This window comes from Oryctolagus cuniculus, chromosome 18 (assembly GCF_051225735.1).
Source record: "Oryctolagus cuniculus isolate XC-2025 breed Fujian yellow rabbit chromosome 18, ASM5122573v1, whole genome shotgun sequence".
NCBI lineage: Eukaryota > Metazoa > Chordata > Mammalia > Lagomorpha > Leporidae > Oryctolagus > Oryctolagus cuniculus.
The window spans coordinates 68,847,460-68,863,270 of record NC_142884.1 but is presented as its reverse complement, the minus strand read 5'-3'; the positions used below and the strand labels follow the sequence as shown (position 1 = coordinate 68,863,270).

Below are 15,811 nucleotides of genomic sequence, written 5' to 3'. Positions count from 1 at the left end.
CCTGGCCCCATTTCTTACAACGGTCATTGATAAAAACCTTCAACTGTACTTGTACTATCTGCTTAAGATCCTAATAAGTTGATTACTGGATCCAATTGTGAGCCACAAATGAAAATCTCTTTTTTTATTTATCCCCTAATTCCCTCCTCAGAGATATTTGTGTTTGCATTTAAATCTAGCCATTGACACCAATTTAAAACAACCAATTAAGCAATTCAAACACATATAATAACTTTCTGCTTCGAGTTAGCCATGACAATGGGAATAATGGAAGATATAAAAAATTAAAATACGCTCTCCCTCCATTAGTTGGGTGACCTGAGTCAACTAACTTAGCCTTGAATTACAGGTCAAGTATGGTTTTATCACCAGTAAACATTCTTCATAAAATCTTCACAGGCACTCAAATATATACAGTTGATGCCTGCCTCGAAAAGACCTTGGCTGCAGTGGCAGGGCCAGGAGAGTCTCGGATCACAGCCTCTTTAACCCTGAAGCAGGGCTTGGAGCCCAGGGTTCAATCTCAACTCTGCAATACAAAGCAATGTACAGTATAAAAGACCAAGGGTGGAAAGGCTGATGACCACATACCTAACACTCGTGCCTTAAGTCCAGGCTACATAGGACAGTGCAATAAGGCAAAAGGCTCACAAATGTCAGGAATAATATGAAAAATGATGAGCACATTGGTCTTCCCATTACATATTCTGCCCAAGTGGACAACAAGATGACGTGAGCTTTATAACACATGCAAGCATTGCATTAGACAAATGCATGGTTCATCACACAGGGAAGGGGCATTGGTTAGATTCCAGGCTCCATAGCGGGCTTTCCCATCTCAGTCACTTAAGTATCCTTGGAAAAATTGATTGACATCTCTCTATTACCGCACTACTAACTGGGGATTATTGTACCTACTTTTTAGGGTGGCTATCAGAGTCAAGGAAGTTGGGGTATATGATAACAAACATTGGGCACTTGGAAAATATTCAATAAATGAATCATTAGGATCAAGAGAACTATTATCTACCTCCTTATGTTCATCACTCTCATGGAACTCTTCCCAACCTGAGACTTAATATGTTGAAACCCAATTCCCAATGGGGAGGTATTTGGAGGGGCTGGGCTTTGGGAGGTGATCAGGTTGTGAGGATAAAGATCTCATCATTGGCACTGTTGTTGCTGTACAAGAGGCCCAACAGAGGCACTGCCCTTGCACCATATGAAGACAACGGGAAGAAGACAGCATCCAGGACCCAGGAAGCAGGCATCAAATCTGCCCCGTGAATCTTGGACTTCATCCTCCAATACTATGAGAAATGAATTTCTGTTGTCTGCAACCCACTCAGTATGGGATTTTGTTACAGCTGCCCAAATGGTCAAAGGCATCTAATCCTCCTTGGTGTGAATCTCCAAACCACAAGCTAACCCTGCCTCAATCCATCCAGCACTGTTTCTGAGAATTTCTTTGTTTAATTGTATCAAGAATTAGAGTTTAGCAACTGATCATACTTCCACTTATATCACACCTTCTAGAATGTTGGTCCAAGTAAGGCATCAGAACAAGATGGTCATGTGTTCTCCATTTTCTTTTGTTTTTTTTTTACCCTTAGCTACTTCTGATTTCTTCACATGCTTTTTCTTTTTCCAGCTGTCCTACTCTTTCAGCTTTTGTGTTGCTTCTGTAAACGACTTTAATTACTTTACAAAATGAGGTGCACATTAAAAATAAACTAGAAACCAACTGGCTGCTAAAACTCAGGGTTGCCTATTCCAGTCCAGGACTGCACCTAGCTGGACACATGGACGCGCAGCTGGAAAGGGAAATGGAACAAGGAAATCACCACAGAGCCAGAACAAGTGGTGTGATTGGCTTACAGTTATGGCAAGTGGCTCCTCTGTACGCCGTGCCTGTACAGTTACAGTGGAAGGTGTTCCAGGACTGAGAGCACTCACCACCATGTTCACAATAGTTGGGCAAACACCTAAAGGAAGGCGCAGATACGATCACCATGTTTCATACTTAGATGTCACAAAGTACCAATCATTCATGCATGGTCAGATGGAGGAAGGATACGAACCTTAGCCCAGAGTGACTTTCACGTGACTAATGGTTAGTCAGTCTGTTGTAAAGGTACTTTAATAACAGAACCAAACCTTAGATCAGTGCATGCATCAGGTTTCAAGCAATTCTCGGGTAGTTACGACTGCTGAATTCTCAACATATCTCACTAGATCAGAGCCCCTTATTTTCCCTAAGTGACAGAACACAAACTCAGTATGTTGCCAAGAGTATTGACAACTTACATGAAATAACATTTTATCACACTGAGTTACTACATTGTTTGGATATTTAAAGGAAGAGAGAACAAAAAGAGGAGGGTGTTACGGTGCAGCAGGTTAAGCCTCTCTCTGGATCCCTGTGCCCTGTATTACAGAGCTGGCGCTGAGTCTGCCTCCACTTCCCATCCAGCTTCCTGCTAATGTGACGGGGAAGACAGCAGATGATGGCCCAAGTAGTAGGGTCCCTGCCACCTATGTGGGAGATATGGGATAGATTTACTGGCTCCTGGCTTCAGCCTGGCAGACTCCCAACTGTTCAGGCATTTAGGGAGTAAACCAGTAAGTTAAAGATCTCTCTCTCTCTCTGTCTCTGTCTCTGTCTCTCCCTCCCTCCCTCCCTCTCTGTCTCCCTCTCTGCCTCTTTCTCTCTCTTTCTCTGTATCTCTCTCTCTCCCACACACCCTCACCCCACCTCCTCTCTCTGTCATTCTGCCATTCAAATAAATAAAAGGGAAGCAAAGCAGGAAGTGGAAAGGTCGGGTGACTTCACAGCTGGTGGATGCAGCCAGAGATGTGGAAGGATGCAGAGTTCAGACTCAGGACATCCCAGCACCGTGCAGGGTGCTCTAGGGTACAGTATCGAACTCCAGGGGCTCCCGGGTTATTTTAAATCTCAAGGACACATAACTGGCACACTTCACATCTGTCAAGCACTGTGGGACTTACCAACTCAAGGTAGCCCAGTTTCAACATCAGATCATAAAATATTCCTTTTAATCACATCTCAGAGATGTTGGATTTTCAATAATTAATAACAAGTAAACCAGTACAATGTGAAATTAACATCAAACAACAAGCGAGCATGGTGGTGTCTGATCTGATTCCAAGCTGCTGTTAATAGTCGTGCAGCGGCCAACAGGTGCATACACCAAAATTATGAAATAATTATGTATAATTAAAAATGAAAAATAATTAAAACATGTATCCTTTTTTCTGTTTTAATACCTTTTATGCTGTGAATTGATGGCATGAAACATGATTTTACATATAGAGAGCTAAATGAAGCAAATAAACATACCCGTCATCTCACACAGACCTTTGGCTTGTTTTGTAGCAACAGTAGTTAAAAATCTACTCATTGAGCATGGTCTCAGATACAATCAATTTTGATTACTTATTGTACTTATGTTGTACATTAGATGTCTAGATTCAGATCAGTTGTTCAAAGAGTGACTAAATTGTTAAGACATAAATACTTATTAAATTGTGCAGACCCACATCACTTTTTAGACAAACAGTTAGGTGTAACTTTTGGCACGGAGGCACAGTAAAAATGGCTGGGATGCTAAGGACTCCAGGATGGAAAACATTTAGGAAACTCTGCTCCGGCCTCAGCTAGCCCTGCCCAGCTGGGCAGCTTTCACACCTCCTGGAGTCTCCTGATGCTAGACTCCCTCCCTTACAGTGCTTACTTCAAAATTCTTCCCACTGTCAATTCTTCCTTTGTCCCTTTGAGATGTAAATCTCAAAAAACAAAACCAAAACACCCCTAGGCAGGTTTACAACCCAGAAATGCTTCCCTCAGGGAGCTGGGAACTTGCAGTCTCCCTGTGGCTGAGGGAGGATAGGAGCCCAAGTTCCTGAAGCATCAGCCAGCAATCACCTATGTGTCTTCCTTAGCAAATAATTTTTTTTTTATTTTTTAAAGATTTATTTATTTTATTTGAAAGTGACAGTTACACAGAGAGAGAGGAGAGGGGAGGGGGGAGAGGTCTTCTATCCGTTGGTTCACTCCCCAATTGGTCGCAATGGCCAGAGCTGCGCTGATCCGAAGCCAGGAGCCAGGAGCCTCCTCCTAGTCTCCCATGTGGGTGCAGCCCAAGGACTTGGGCCATCCTCCACTGCTTTCCCAGGCCATAGCAGAAAGCTGGATTGGAAGTGGAACAGCCAGGACTAGAACCAGCGCCCATATGGGATGCCGGCGCTTCAGGCCAGGGTGTCAACCCGCTGCGTCACAGTGCCAGCCCCAGCAAACAGATTCTGAAAGTCATATCTAGACCACTTGTGAACTTTTGAATGTGTTAGGGATGTCTAAGAGCACAGGGCACCATGAACTGAGATTTGTGGGAATTTGGACCCAAAGAGCCCTGATCGGAATATTGACACCTTTCAGAAAGGAAGATGATAGACATCAGACCACCATGGCTTTAAACGGTCTCATTCATCCAAGACTTAAAAAATATGAAAACCACAAAACCAGCCAAGAATAGATCCATGATAAGGTTTCTATCACCTCCTTTATCAAAACTAAGGATGGGCAACTTCCTGTCTTGCTTATAAGATTCTTTGAATTTTAACTGGAAATACAGTTATTGATTTTTCTTGATTATAAAAATAGATGTCCACTATACAGAAATCAAACAATCCAGATCACAGTCAATCAACAAACGACAATCCGGAAGACATGTCAGTTACATTCTCATTAGGTAGCAGTTACCACTGCAAATGCATATGCATGGACACACATTCATCAATATAATCATAGTCAATGCTATTCTACAACTTGTGTGTTAAGGATTTAAAAATAAATAATGACCATCTTTCCAAGCCCAGTAAGTTTATATATATTTTAGCAGTTTTATAGATTTGCAAGAACCCATTTAAAGCAAATGTACCCTGACTTATTTAATTTTTAATCACTTCAAATCAATGGCAATGTAGAGAAAAAGATTTTAAATTACTAAAACGATAAGAATCCCAGTGCTAACCAAACAGAGAAGGACACAGAAGGCTCTGCGTTTAGCAAACCTCAAGCCATGTTTTTAAGAGGTCGGTATGAGGGCTTTGCCTAAAAGCCAAAGAATGCGTCTTTGCTGTGATACAGAAAGAATGCACCCTTAATTACTCCGATCCATGCACTATTTCTATTTGATCTGCTTCTGAAAGTCTAACAAAGCATTTTCCTGCTTCTGACTAGGTTTTCCACATCCTAGTGGAAATATGAAAGACTGAATTGTGAACTTTATTGCAATTCATTATAGAGTAATGTTTGATGATAGTAACCTACTACAATGTATCTTGTAGAGTGAAGCATTCATCCCCACTGAACGCCCTACACAGTTGTATTTTACTCTCTCTTGCTAGTCAATCCAATTCAAGGTCAGATCATCCATCAACCCATTTTTTCTGGCCTCTAAAGCTTTTCCCTTAGACATTTCCATCATTATTTTCATTGCTTGTGAACTTGAACAAATGCAGACATCAACACACCTTAACCTGACGTGATGTGTGAGATTTTGATTTATCCTGATTCCCTGTCCATTCCCATTGACATTTCAAAAGACTTTCACACGATATAGAGGTTGGCTAGAATTAATGATGCTGAAATAGAGTCTGCACACCATCATCACTTGTCGGAAAATAAACAAAGTAAGGTACCTCTGGGTCCCAGCATAAGGGTGAGCAGGGAATTCAAATTTCTTATCTTCATCAGCCTCTGAAATCAGCAGGAACCCTCACTCTGTCTGACTCCCTTCTCATAAAAAGAGTTATGGGAGCAGAATAACACCATGATTTACTTGTCAACTGGCTGAAACACCACATGTGAGCCTAAGAGAGGAGGAACACGGGATGGCTGGTGGGGCTGCGCAGAGAGCAGGACGGGGAAGCAGACTCGGCTGGACCTGTGGGAAGGGGGATGCGACGGTGGCCTGAGGCCAGAGCATGAAGACTAAGCAGTAGAAGTGGGTCAAGAGGAGAGCATGACTGAGTCCCAGAGGCTGCAGCTGGGAAAGTCAGGAGCTGGCAGCGGTGGGCGCTGTCACACAGCAGCCTCTCTGTTCTCCACTGGGGTCTCTGGCACTGGGAGGCACAGCACACCCTGGGCCTCCCTGCGTTTGGGGAATGGCGAGCAGTGTCTGTGGCCAAGATGGGGACCCGCCCCTCCCAGTAGATGTTCTTAGAAAGTTGATGTCAGAAGATAGAGCTGATGGTTTTATGCAACAAATGTTCCAGGTCCAAGCAACTTCGCACGGAACATGTGCCCTACCATCTGTTTCCGGTGCTGCAGCCCCGCCTGGTGCCTGCCCTCATCCCTCAGTCACTCCCAGAGGCACTGCCTAAGGAGTAGCACCCTGCATATCCACAGAGGGGACGGCAGGGCTTGTGGCTGAAGGCAGGGGTGTGTGTGTGTGTGTGTGTGTGTGTAAGTGACAGTGTAGATGGAAGGGGTGTTGTGTGTAAGGAATGGGGGATGGCTTTATGAGTAGGAAAGTGTCAGGATCTTGTGAGTGTGCAAGAAGCTTCTGAGGACCAGAGTAGGCACACAAGAGCGCACTGTGTGAGTGCGCCCGAGGGCCATCATATGTACTGTACGTGTGCACAGCACATGTGCCTGGCTGTGTGAGTGTGAGCACACGTATCTGTACAGACCCCTTTGTGTGTAGGTTTGACCCCTCTGTAAGTCAGTTACAGTGAAAAAAAAAAGGGGGACTGCATTGTGTTCCTTCCAATCAGATTTTTAAATTGTGTTTAATGTTATTGTTTGCTTTTAATTATAGTTTATGAAAACATTGGATGGTATGTTTATTACACATGGATTAAATATTAACACCACAAAGGCCACCCTGTACCCAGGGAGGCTGCACAGCAAGGCAGGAGAGCACTTCCGGGGGACTTTCCTGGACCACAGCGCATGGCTTTGGGGCTGGGCGCCGCCTTTTCTCAGATGAACTGTCTGGGTCAACTTAACCTCTCTGTGCATCTAGCTCTGTATTTATAGGCAGTGAGTACAGTGAAAGACAGCTTCTAAGAGCCTTTGTAAGGACGGACTTAAAGATTAATTCACACAGAGTGTTTAGCATAGGGCTTGGTATACAGATTCTTTAAAATCTGTAATGGCCATGACGTTCCATGGAAGCCCATAATTAAAATACAATCTTGGTAGTAAAGCATGACTGGCAAGATGATTTAGCTACAGTTGCCTCTGCCCAAACATGGTTTTTAATTATCAGGAACTATTAATTATTTTCAAAATCTCTTGTCCACTACAATTAACTCCCACATCTTGATTTATGCCCTGTATCCAAGCATCTAAGGCAACTGCCGGATCACCCCTACTCCTTGGTCAACGTCACGGCCCCGAGCTGTTCTGCAGGAAGGGTTCTTCTTCATTTTCCCTGCAGAGAAAATGATAACCAGCTGCTGCAGGTGCCCATCAGGAGAACAGCTACCAGGTAAGTCCCCTGCCTCAGAAAACACCCAACGGTCAGGGTAGCCAAAGCCGGTCTCTGACTTATGGATGGCTGATGATCCATTTTACTATTCAGAGGCCCTCATCTATCGGTTTAATGACACACTTTCACTGCATTTATATCCATCTAAAATTATAGCAGCATCAACATTATCTTTTGTGAATTGGTAGCATGTGTGTGTTCACATAAATAACCTAGCCACATGTCCCATATCTAAATTTTATCATTTGAAATATGACATCTAAAACAAAAGGCATAGATTTCTTATAGACAAGTGAATAGAATCCATTTTCTGTGCAGCAGACGGCAGTGGTAAAGAGCAGAGAGAAATGTTATTTTTATATGAAAATTTAGTCTGCTGCCTGAAGTATGAAAATGGCTCACCGTAGAGCAGCGAGGTTGTCCTTACCTGTCTGAGATGCCGCAGGAGTCTATCAGCAGGTCACTGAAGTTCCCGAGGGACCCCTGCTGCACTGCGATCAGATCTGCCACCTTGCCACCCACAGCAATGAGCCGCATGCACCCCTGGAACCCACCAAATGGGCTTTGACATTTGGACCCAAAGCTTTCGTCAGGGCAACCTGATAAAACAAAGCAAAGGCAAGACACAGCACAACAAAACAGGAGTCAGTATCATAGCATATTTCATTAGAAAAAGTACCAAAAAAGAAAAAAAAGGCACTTGATTATCCTCTGTATTAAAACAGGGAAAGAAACCCAATGACGTCATTATTAGTTCGATCTAAATTAAACATTGCAATTCATACACAGTATTTGTCTTTATTCATATAGGACTCATAGGAACACCAGCGTTATTATAATTATGTGCCAGGATACTAATTTAATACAGTTTTTAAAATATACATATTAGCTCCAGAATCCTAAATATGCCAGCCAGAAGTACTAAGATGTGTGTGTGTGTGTATATATATATATATATATATAACTTAAATTCAGGAACTTAAGATTTTTTTGGACTCCAAAGTTAAGAACAAAAAGGATGAAAACATACATCATACATTAAAAAAAAAAATCAATAGCAGTGAAGTGCTTCTGTCTGTAAAGCTAACTATTTGGAAAAGGAGTAATATTGACTAAGAATACAATTATCAACTATTTACTGAATTAAATATTTATTTCGCAGGGCCAGTGTTATGGTACAGCAGGTTAGAACACTGCCGTCAACACAGGCATCCCATATGAGCACCAGTTCAAGTCCCGGCTGCTCCACTTGCGATCCAGCTCCCTGCTAATACACTTGGGAAAGCAGTGGAAGACGGCTCAAATGCTTGAGCTCCTGCCACCCATGAGGGAGACCCAGATGGAGTTCCAGGCTCCTGGCTTAGGCCTGGCCCAGATCCAGCTTTTCCAGCTGTCTGGGGTGTAAACTAGTGAATGGAAGATCCCTCCCTCTCCTCTCTCTCTGGTTCTCCCTTGACTCTCTGATACTCTGCCTTTCTAATCCATAAAATACAATTTTTAAAATAAGTAAATAAATAAATAATTCATTGCCCTACAGAAGAGCCACATACAAATGGATTTTAATAAATCCTAATGACTTAATGTCGAAATATTTCATTGCTTAATTTTATTTATTCTTCGCCTCTTGAAAAAATTTCACATTTATACTGTTTGTTCTAAGATTTACTTAAGAGTTGCATCTAATTTTTTTAATCATAAAGAAATATAATATTAACTGTGATTGTCTGGGGTCTAATGATGTTCTAAATGCTTCTCTACCCAAGTGAAATAAATAATTTTATGGTGCATGAACACATATATTCTACTTACATATTTTTTCATTAATCTTTCTTTGTCGTTATGGTTGTCAACCACCATTACAATTTCAAGACATAAGAAATGAATCAGCAACTTTTTAATGCCTGTATAAGCCAAGCTAGTTTGGGACCTAGAGATTTTCATTATGATTAAATATTTTAACTATGGATATTTCTTCTTAATGCTTTGTTTTCCTAACAAAATAGATTTACACAGCAAGTAGAGTCCAGCATTATTATTTAAACTATTATCAAGCATACTGAAATACTGCATTTCCACAGAATGGAGACTTTGAGGTTTCAAATTCAATAAAAGTGATCAAAGCTTTTTGAGTACTAACTCTCTCTGTACCCAAGACTTCCCCCATTTCCAGGACTTAGCATTCTTCAGCACTGCAGGACAGGGTTACTCTAACTGTGGTATGTGTCCTAGATCAGTTATTAGCCAATTACGAACATTAAGGTAGAAAATGAAAGGACAATAGCTCCATAGTACCTGGGGGTTAACAGAATATGCCAGAAATACAAACAGCTTGCTAATCTCCTTCTTCCCTGGTGGTGATTTTTAATATACCTCAGACTATTTTGGAATAAAATGAACTGTGCAATTTGCCTACAGGTGGACAAAACTAAGCGAACCTAGGGTCATGGGGAAAAGTTACAGAACTATACAAAGAGCACACTGTCCTATCCTGAGGCACTCCCTATTCCTAGCTACCACACACGCAATAAACAAGACGTTCTCAGAACAAAGAAGGGTTCACTCTGTCAGTCTCTGCGGTCTATGGAAGACACAGCTGTGAGTGATTATAATGCAATACGGGAGAGAATTTCAGCACTGAACCCATCAGAGATAAAAGTTCTAAAATAGAAGATTTCTGGAGAATGCTTAATGCTGAACTAATGGATGGATCCATTACTGGAGGCAGCCAGCATGTCAAACACCTTGGAGGCTGACAGATAAATTATCACTGTGTGTCACCACACCACAAGTGGGATGTCGCCTAGACTTCACCGCGGCGCAGCCAGTTCACTGGCTAGATAATGTTTGCTTTGCACGAGGGAGGAAGCGCGTGAGAATCTGCACACGGTTTAGTATCCCCAGACTGGGCTGCATGGTAGCTTATGCACCGCATAGAGTCCCACAGGAGCGTTTCCAGAAATGAGAGTCCTTGATCCGGAAAACCCAGATTTAAAAATCGGTCATTGATAAATGATCAAAGCCGAGCACAATGCACTGCACACAGTCTGGCTTTTTGCAAAGCACTCATTGGAGGGTCAAAACGACGGATGAAGGCTGGATGGAGGAAGGTAGGTGTGGCCTATAGGGAGCTCAGCTGGTTCAGGAGCAGGACCCCTGCCAATAATGAAGCCACTCCCAAACTGGCATAGAAAGACGCAGAACACCCAAACTGGCATAGAAAGACGCAGAACACGGGCTGTGGGGAGAGGCTGGTCCTGTCAAAAAGACAACGCAGCCGGGTTAGGCTGACCACGTTCTGAATCGCGAAGCCTGCAGCTGAATTCAGAGAGACATGAAGGGGTGGGAAGTGTTTCACAGTGTGGACTTTTTTCTTTCCTGTTTGAAAATAAAATAATTGGTCAATGAACTACCTAAAAATGCCTTCCACCTAGATAAACACATCCTGGTGATAAAGGGGACTGTCAAACACACAGAAAAAATGGTTTGCTATGGTGGCCAATTGTCAAAGTTGGCTCAGGACGTGGCAGGTGGGGGAAAACAAGACTACAAGCTGAAGTCGGGAAGAGCAGATCACCTATGACTCCATGCCCGTTATCGTACAGGCAAGGAGGGGCCTGTGCCAGTGCTGCGCTCTGTACAATCCTAGCCCACTTCTCCAACAGCCATGCTTTTGTCTGTGGTCTCCAGAAGCCCAGAAGCTTTGCAGGAAAAGAGGAGGTGCCTGCCTGGGAATATCTCTCCCACAGAACCAGCCCCAAAGTCCTAAGTAGGCATTTCCGAGGGTGGACTCCTGAACCAGGCCCAGGAGGCACAGACTGGGCCCATGAGGGAGAATGGGGGCAGTACAAAGCCTCCTGTTTAGATGCGGCCCATCACTTCCAGCCCTGGAAATGTTATCATGGCCTGGATGCCACAGGGCACATGTTTAAGTGATCATTAGAGTCTCAGGCCAAGGTCAAGTCTGTTCTGGGACGGTTATCTCACCATGATGAGTGACTAAACAGAGATCCCTAACTAAACCTGAGATGGGCTATTAAGATAAAAGCCTAAGAGACGGAATTTTACTGTGTGTTCTGGAAACTTCCATAGTACACTGTTGATGCACTACAACAAAGAACAAGAAAGGAAGAACATGAAGTTCTATACTCAGGAGCGTGCTTACTTGGGAGAGATCCGAGAATATCATCCCAGAGGGACAAACGTGTGCTGAGAAATCCTCTTTCTAAACTAGGGGGATGTGTATGTAGTTGTGACTTCAAAATTTACTAGCAGTACTGAAAGTGTATATATAAGATGGAAACACGTATGTACCTTTAAAATGTATATATAAGGTGGTTATATATAAGGGGAAAATGGTTATGAAGTATCTAGGAACTCTATGTATGTCTTTGCAACTTTCGTATAAATCTGTAACCCTCCAAATATTTTAAAACTATGAATAGTGTATACCATCTGTATCACAACGCAAACAAGCAAAATTAGAGTGCATATGTGATATTTCACTATAAAATAATATTACAGCATGAGTAAAAACAATCACCAGAGAAAAAAATTCTCTACAATAAAACAGCTAAGCATTATTAAATCTGAACGAGAAGGATATAAAATACTTTAAGAATGATGACTCTATTTTCATGATTTACAAACACTTCTATCCCGTCTTTTATTTTGCATCATTTAACAATATGCCTGCTATTTCTTATCTCTTTTAGTGCTTCTAAATCTTTTCCTTTGAAGTGAAAGCTCTTGGTTAAGTTGTTCTATATATCTTACTATTGATTAAAAGAATGTGTACAAGGGATTGCCATAAAATCAATCAGACATTCCAAAACAACCTGGTTCAGAACTGAACAAATCTCGGCAAAGGAAGCAATTATGTCTTTGAAAATCGTTGGCCCTCTGCAGCCTTCCACAGTAACGGATTATGTAGGGGTTTTTGTTTGTGCATTCATTTGCTCTTCAGAACTGATGAACTGATTCACGGGCTAGGTACTCACTGCCAATTCTTAGAAAAGAATTTGTATTTTAATGGTGATTTAAAAAGACTCACCTACTTCCACCCAATTAAAAAATGATTCTAGCCAGAGCAACTATTAAAAGGCAATGTAGCAACAACAAAACAAGAGTAACATAAGAAACACTCCAAATCACGATTAGAAATGTCACTATTAACAATTTTATTACTTTGTCTTTTCATTGGAAAAGAACATTTGGTTTTAATTTTCCAGTGACAGTTCCATCCCCACTGCTTTTTCCAAGCCCTAATCCAATCGCACATCAACTGGACAGGTCAACACTTCCTATGTTAGCAGGTGTGGAAGGGGCCTGGCCCGATTTCATCAGATATATCCAAGCATTATTACTTAGCGAAGAGAAGGGGTTGCCATGGCTAATTAAGCCAGATCATTTGCCCATTGGCATATCACTGCCCTTCTGCATTGGGCAGTGGGAAAGCAATAGGATGCTCTAGAGGAGCTAAGAGGCATGACCAGGAAAACGCTGTAATAAAATCAACCATAAAATCAGAAGAAGACATAATAAGGACCATTTAACACTCGGAAAACATAACAATCTTTAGAGTTAAGATCTAAAGAGGGTGACCTACTTAAAGTCAATCTCATTATAGAAATTGTAAACATAAGTAAGTCCGCCTTCCAGAAATGCATTTTAGGTCATAATTTGTCATCTTGCTGCATTCGACATTTCCATGTTCTAAGAAGGTGGGAAATTACTCCTTAGTACTCACGTTGCTGAAAGCATAATGACTCCCCCCAAACACAGGAGCAGTAAATGCAAACACGGTTGAACTGCCAGATGGCATTGACTTACCTCCAAAATAGTAGACGCCACCTGAATAAATCTGCTCAGGCCCCAGCGACAGAGCAGCAGAGGCTACGTGGCCATCCACTGCCACGCTCAGGTGATTCCTCTTAGCAGATAAGGAGATGGCATGCCACTGGCCATCATTTAATCCAGCACCTGGGGGTGGGGGATGGGGAGCAGAGAGGAAGCAATTGGTTAAAAGAAATGACTGTCAACAGGGAACTCCTCAGGCAGTTGGTTAGGAACAGCAGGGCGTGCAGCACTCAAGTGCCTGTAGTATTTCTGTCTATCGTTGTTCCCCTGATCCTCGCAGGATCCGTTCCAAGACACCTAGTGGATGCCTGACATGCAAGTAGTACAGAATGCTGTAGACACTATGGTTTCTTTCCTGTACACATATACTCAAGATAAGGCTTCATTCATAAACTGGACACAGCTAATGATAGTGCAATAGAGCAATATATTGTAATGAAAGTTATTTAAAACTTCTTTTGAGGATTTTCCATTGAATATTTTTGGGCCCCAAATGATGGTGGGTAACTAAAACCATGGAAAGTGAAGATAGAGGGGGATGGGAAGGCTACTGAATTAATAAGAAGAAAACGAACAGAAAGAAAAGAGGGTAAGACAAGCAAAAACTCAGCACCCCGCTGTGAAAAGCGCTGGTTCATTATCCCCCTTTCTCAGGCCCTCAACAGAAAGAACCGGATCCTGAACCCTACACAATTCTGAATGGTTACTTGCCGTAGACTGACCTTCAGAGTCCATTCACCTAAATTACCTCCTAGCAGAGAGCGTTTAGGAAGAGTACAAATATTTACAGATCATATTCAAAAAAAGTTTTATCTACATTTTTCACACTTCTAAATAGTCACCTTTTACGACATTATAACAGAATATTTAGCCACCTATACGAGCAGCAAAGGTTAAATTCCAGGGCGGGTTGTTGGTGCAGTGGTTGGGATACCTACATCCCGTGTTAAAGTTCCTGGTTCTAATCCCAGGTCTGCCACTGGCCCAGCTTTCTGCCACTGTGTACCCTGAGAGGCAGAGGTGACGGCTCAGTGACTCAGGTATCTGACACCCAGGATGGAGTTCCAGTGTCCTGGCTTCAGCTTTGTGGACACTGGGGGCGGGGCGAACCAGTGCATGGAAAATCTCATCTCTCTCGCTCTCTCTCTCGCTCTCGCTATCTGTCTCACTTTCCTTTTTCTTCTCCCTCCCCATCTCAACCTTTTAAATAAAATTAAAATCACTAAATATTAGTAACAAAGAAAGAATCTAAATTGCCCCACATTGTTTTGGCCCTCACACTACGAACGCATTTTGGGGATTTGGGGAGTTCACTGGTAATTCTGCCATCTACAGTGGCACCCAAGCATGGTGGTGCATCTCGTGTTCCTGAGCACAGAAAGGCTGTGATTGTCTCTTGGAAAAAACACATGTACTAGGAAAGCTTTCTTCAGACAAGGTATTAGTGCCCTTGACCACAAGTTCATTGCTAAAGCGATCAGTAAGTATGCCAAATACAGTCTTTAAACAGAAAGCAAGATTCTCTATGAAGATACTTCCAAGAGTTTGTGGAAATGGAATTAAAAGATAATTTATTTTGGTGCAAAAATTACGAAATCCATGCATTGCTTTTTCACAATATACATTTCCTATTAAATTTTTTGAAGTTTTCCCTTATTGACTGGTGGAGAACAATGTAGTGACCAGAAGCTCATAGGAACCTAGTCCCGGTTTTCCACTAGGAGCAATGGTTCTGTGTTGCTAATTCAATGTGTACAGAAACTTAAAACACAAACACACACACACACACACAAAGATCACCAGTAATGAAAATCAGTTCTCTACGTACTCATATACATGATTCAATTTATCCTTAATTTTTATATGAATATGGGAATGTACTCACAGAAATATCCCTACACAGAAACTAAGTTTTTGCAAATCGGAAAATCTTCATTGTCTCCATTTTTATACTGTTCCTGTATTTTCCAAGTTACTAAAATGCAAGCTCAAGCTCTTTGTACCACCTCTAAAAGTTATCTCTGAGTGGGTCCCTCCAACAGCAGTTCCAGTGTCATGAATACCAGGGATGGACAGCCTTTTCCTCTGCGGGGAAATTCAGTCTATGAGGAACTCTGGGGCTGAACACTGGGCAGAGATGTGGAGCCTGGGCAGCTCAGTTGTGGATTTAGCGGCCAGGCGTATCTCCACTGAATATTCAACTCTGTATGATTTCATAGATCAAATTATTACCTAAAATTATAAAAACTCCATTTAACGCAAAGAACCTCTTGTTTGATATTACATGTAGTTTCTTTTCTGATATTAGTTGTAATTTGCTTTATTCCCCCAAGCTATTTTCTACCATATGCTTGCAGATTGAAAATGTTTTGAATCTCTCTCAGGTGATTTTAATTTCTGATCCTGAACATGTTTAGGTTAAAACGAATTCTAGCTGG

The 15,811-nt window shown here is 42.1% G+C and overlaps 1 protein-coding gene across 1 annotated transcript in view; it reads right to left on the bottom strand.

Moving 5' to 3' along the window:
- Positions 1 to 15,811, bottom strand: part of CNTNAP4 (contactin associated protein family member 4) — a 300,407-nt gene that overhangs the window by 88,536 nt on the left and 196,060 nt on the right. Inside the window, exons 9-11 of the mRNA XM_070062759.2 lie at positions 13,347 to 13,496; positions 7,945 to 8,116; positions 1,879 to 1,985 (exon numbers count right to left, since the gene is read on the bottom strand). Of these exons, the coding sequence (XP_069918860.2) occupies positions 1,879 to 1,985; positions 7,945 to 8,116; positions 13,347 to 13,496 (429 nt within the window). The remainder of the gene's footprint in view (positions 1 to 1,878; positions 1,986 to 7,944; positions 8,117 to 13,346; positions 13,497 to 15,811) is intronic.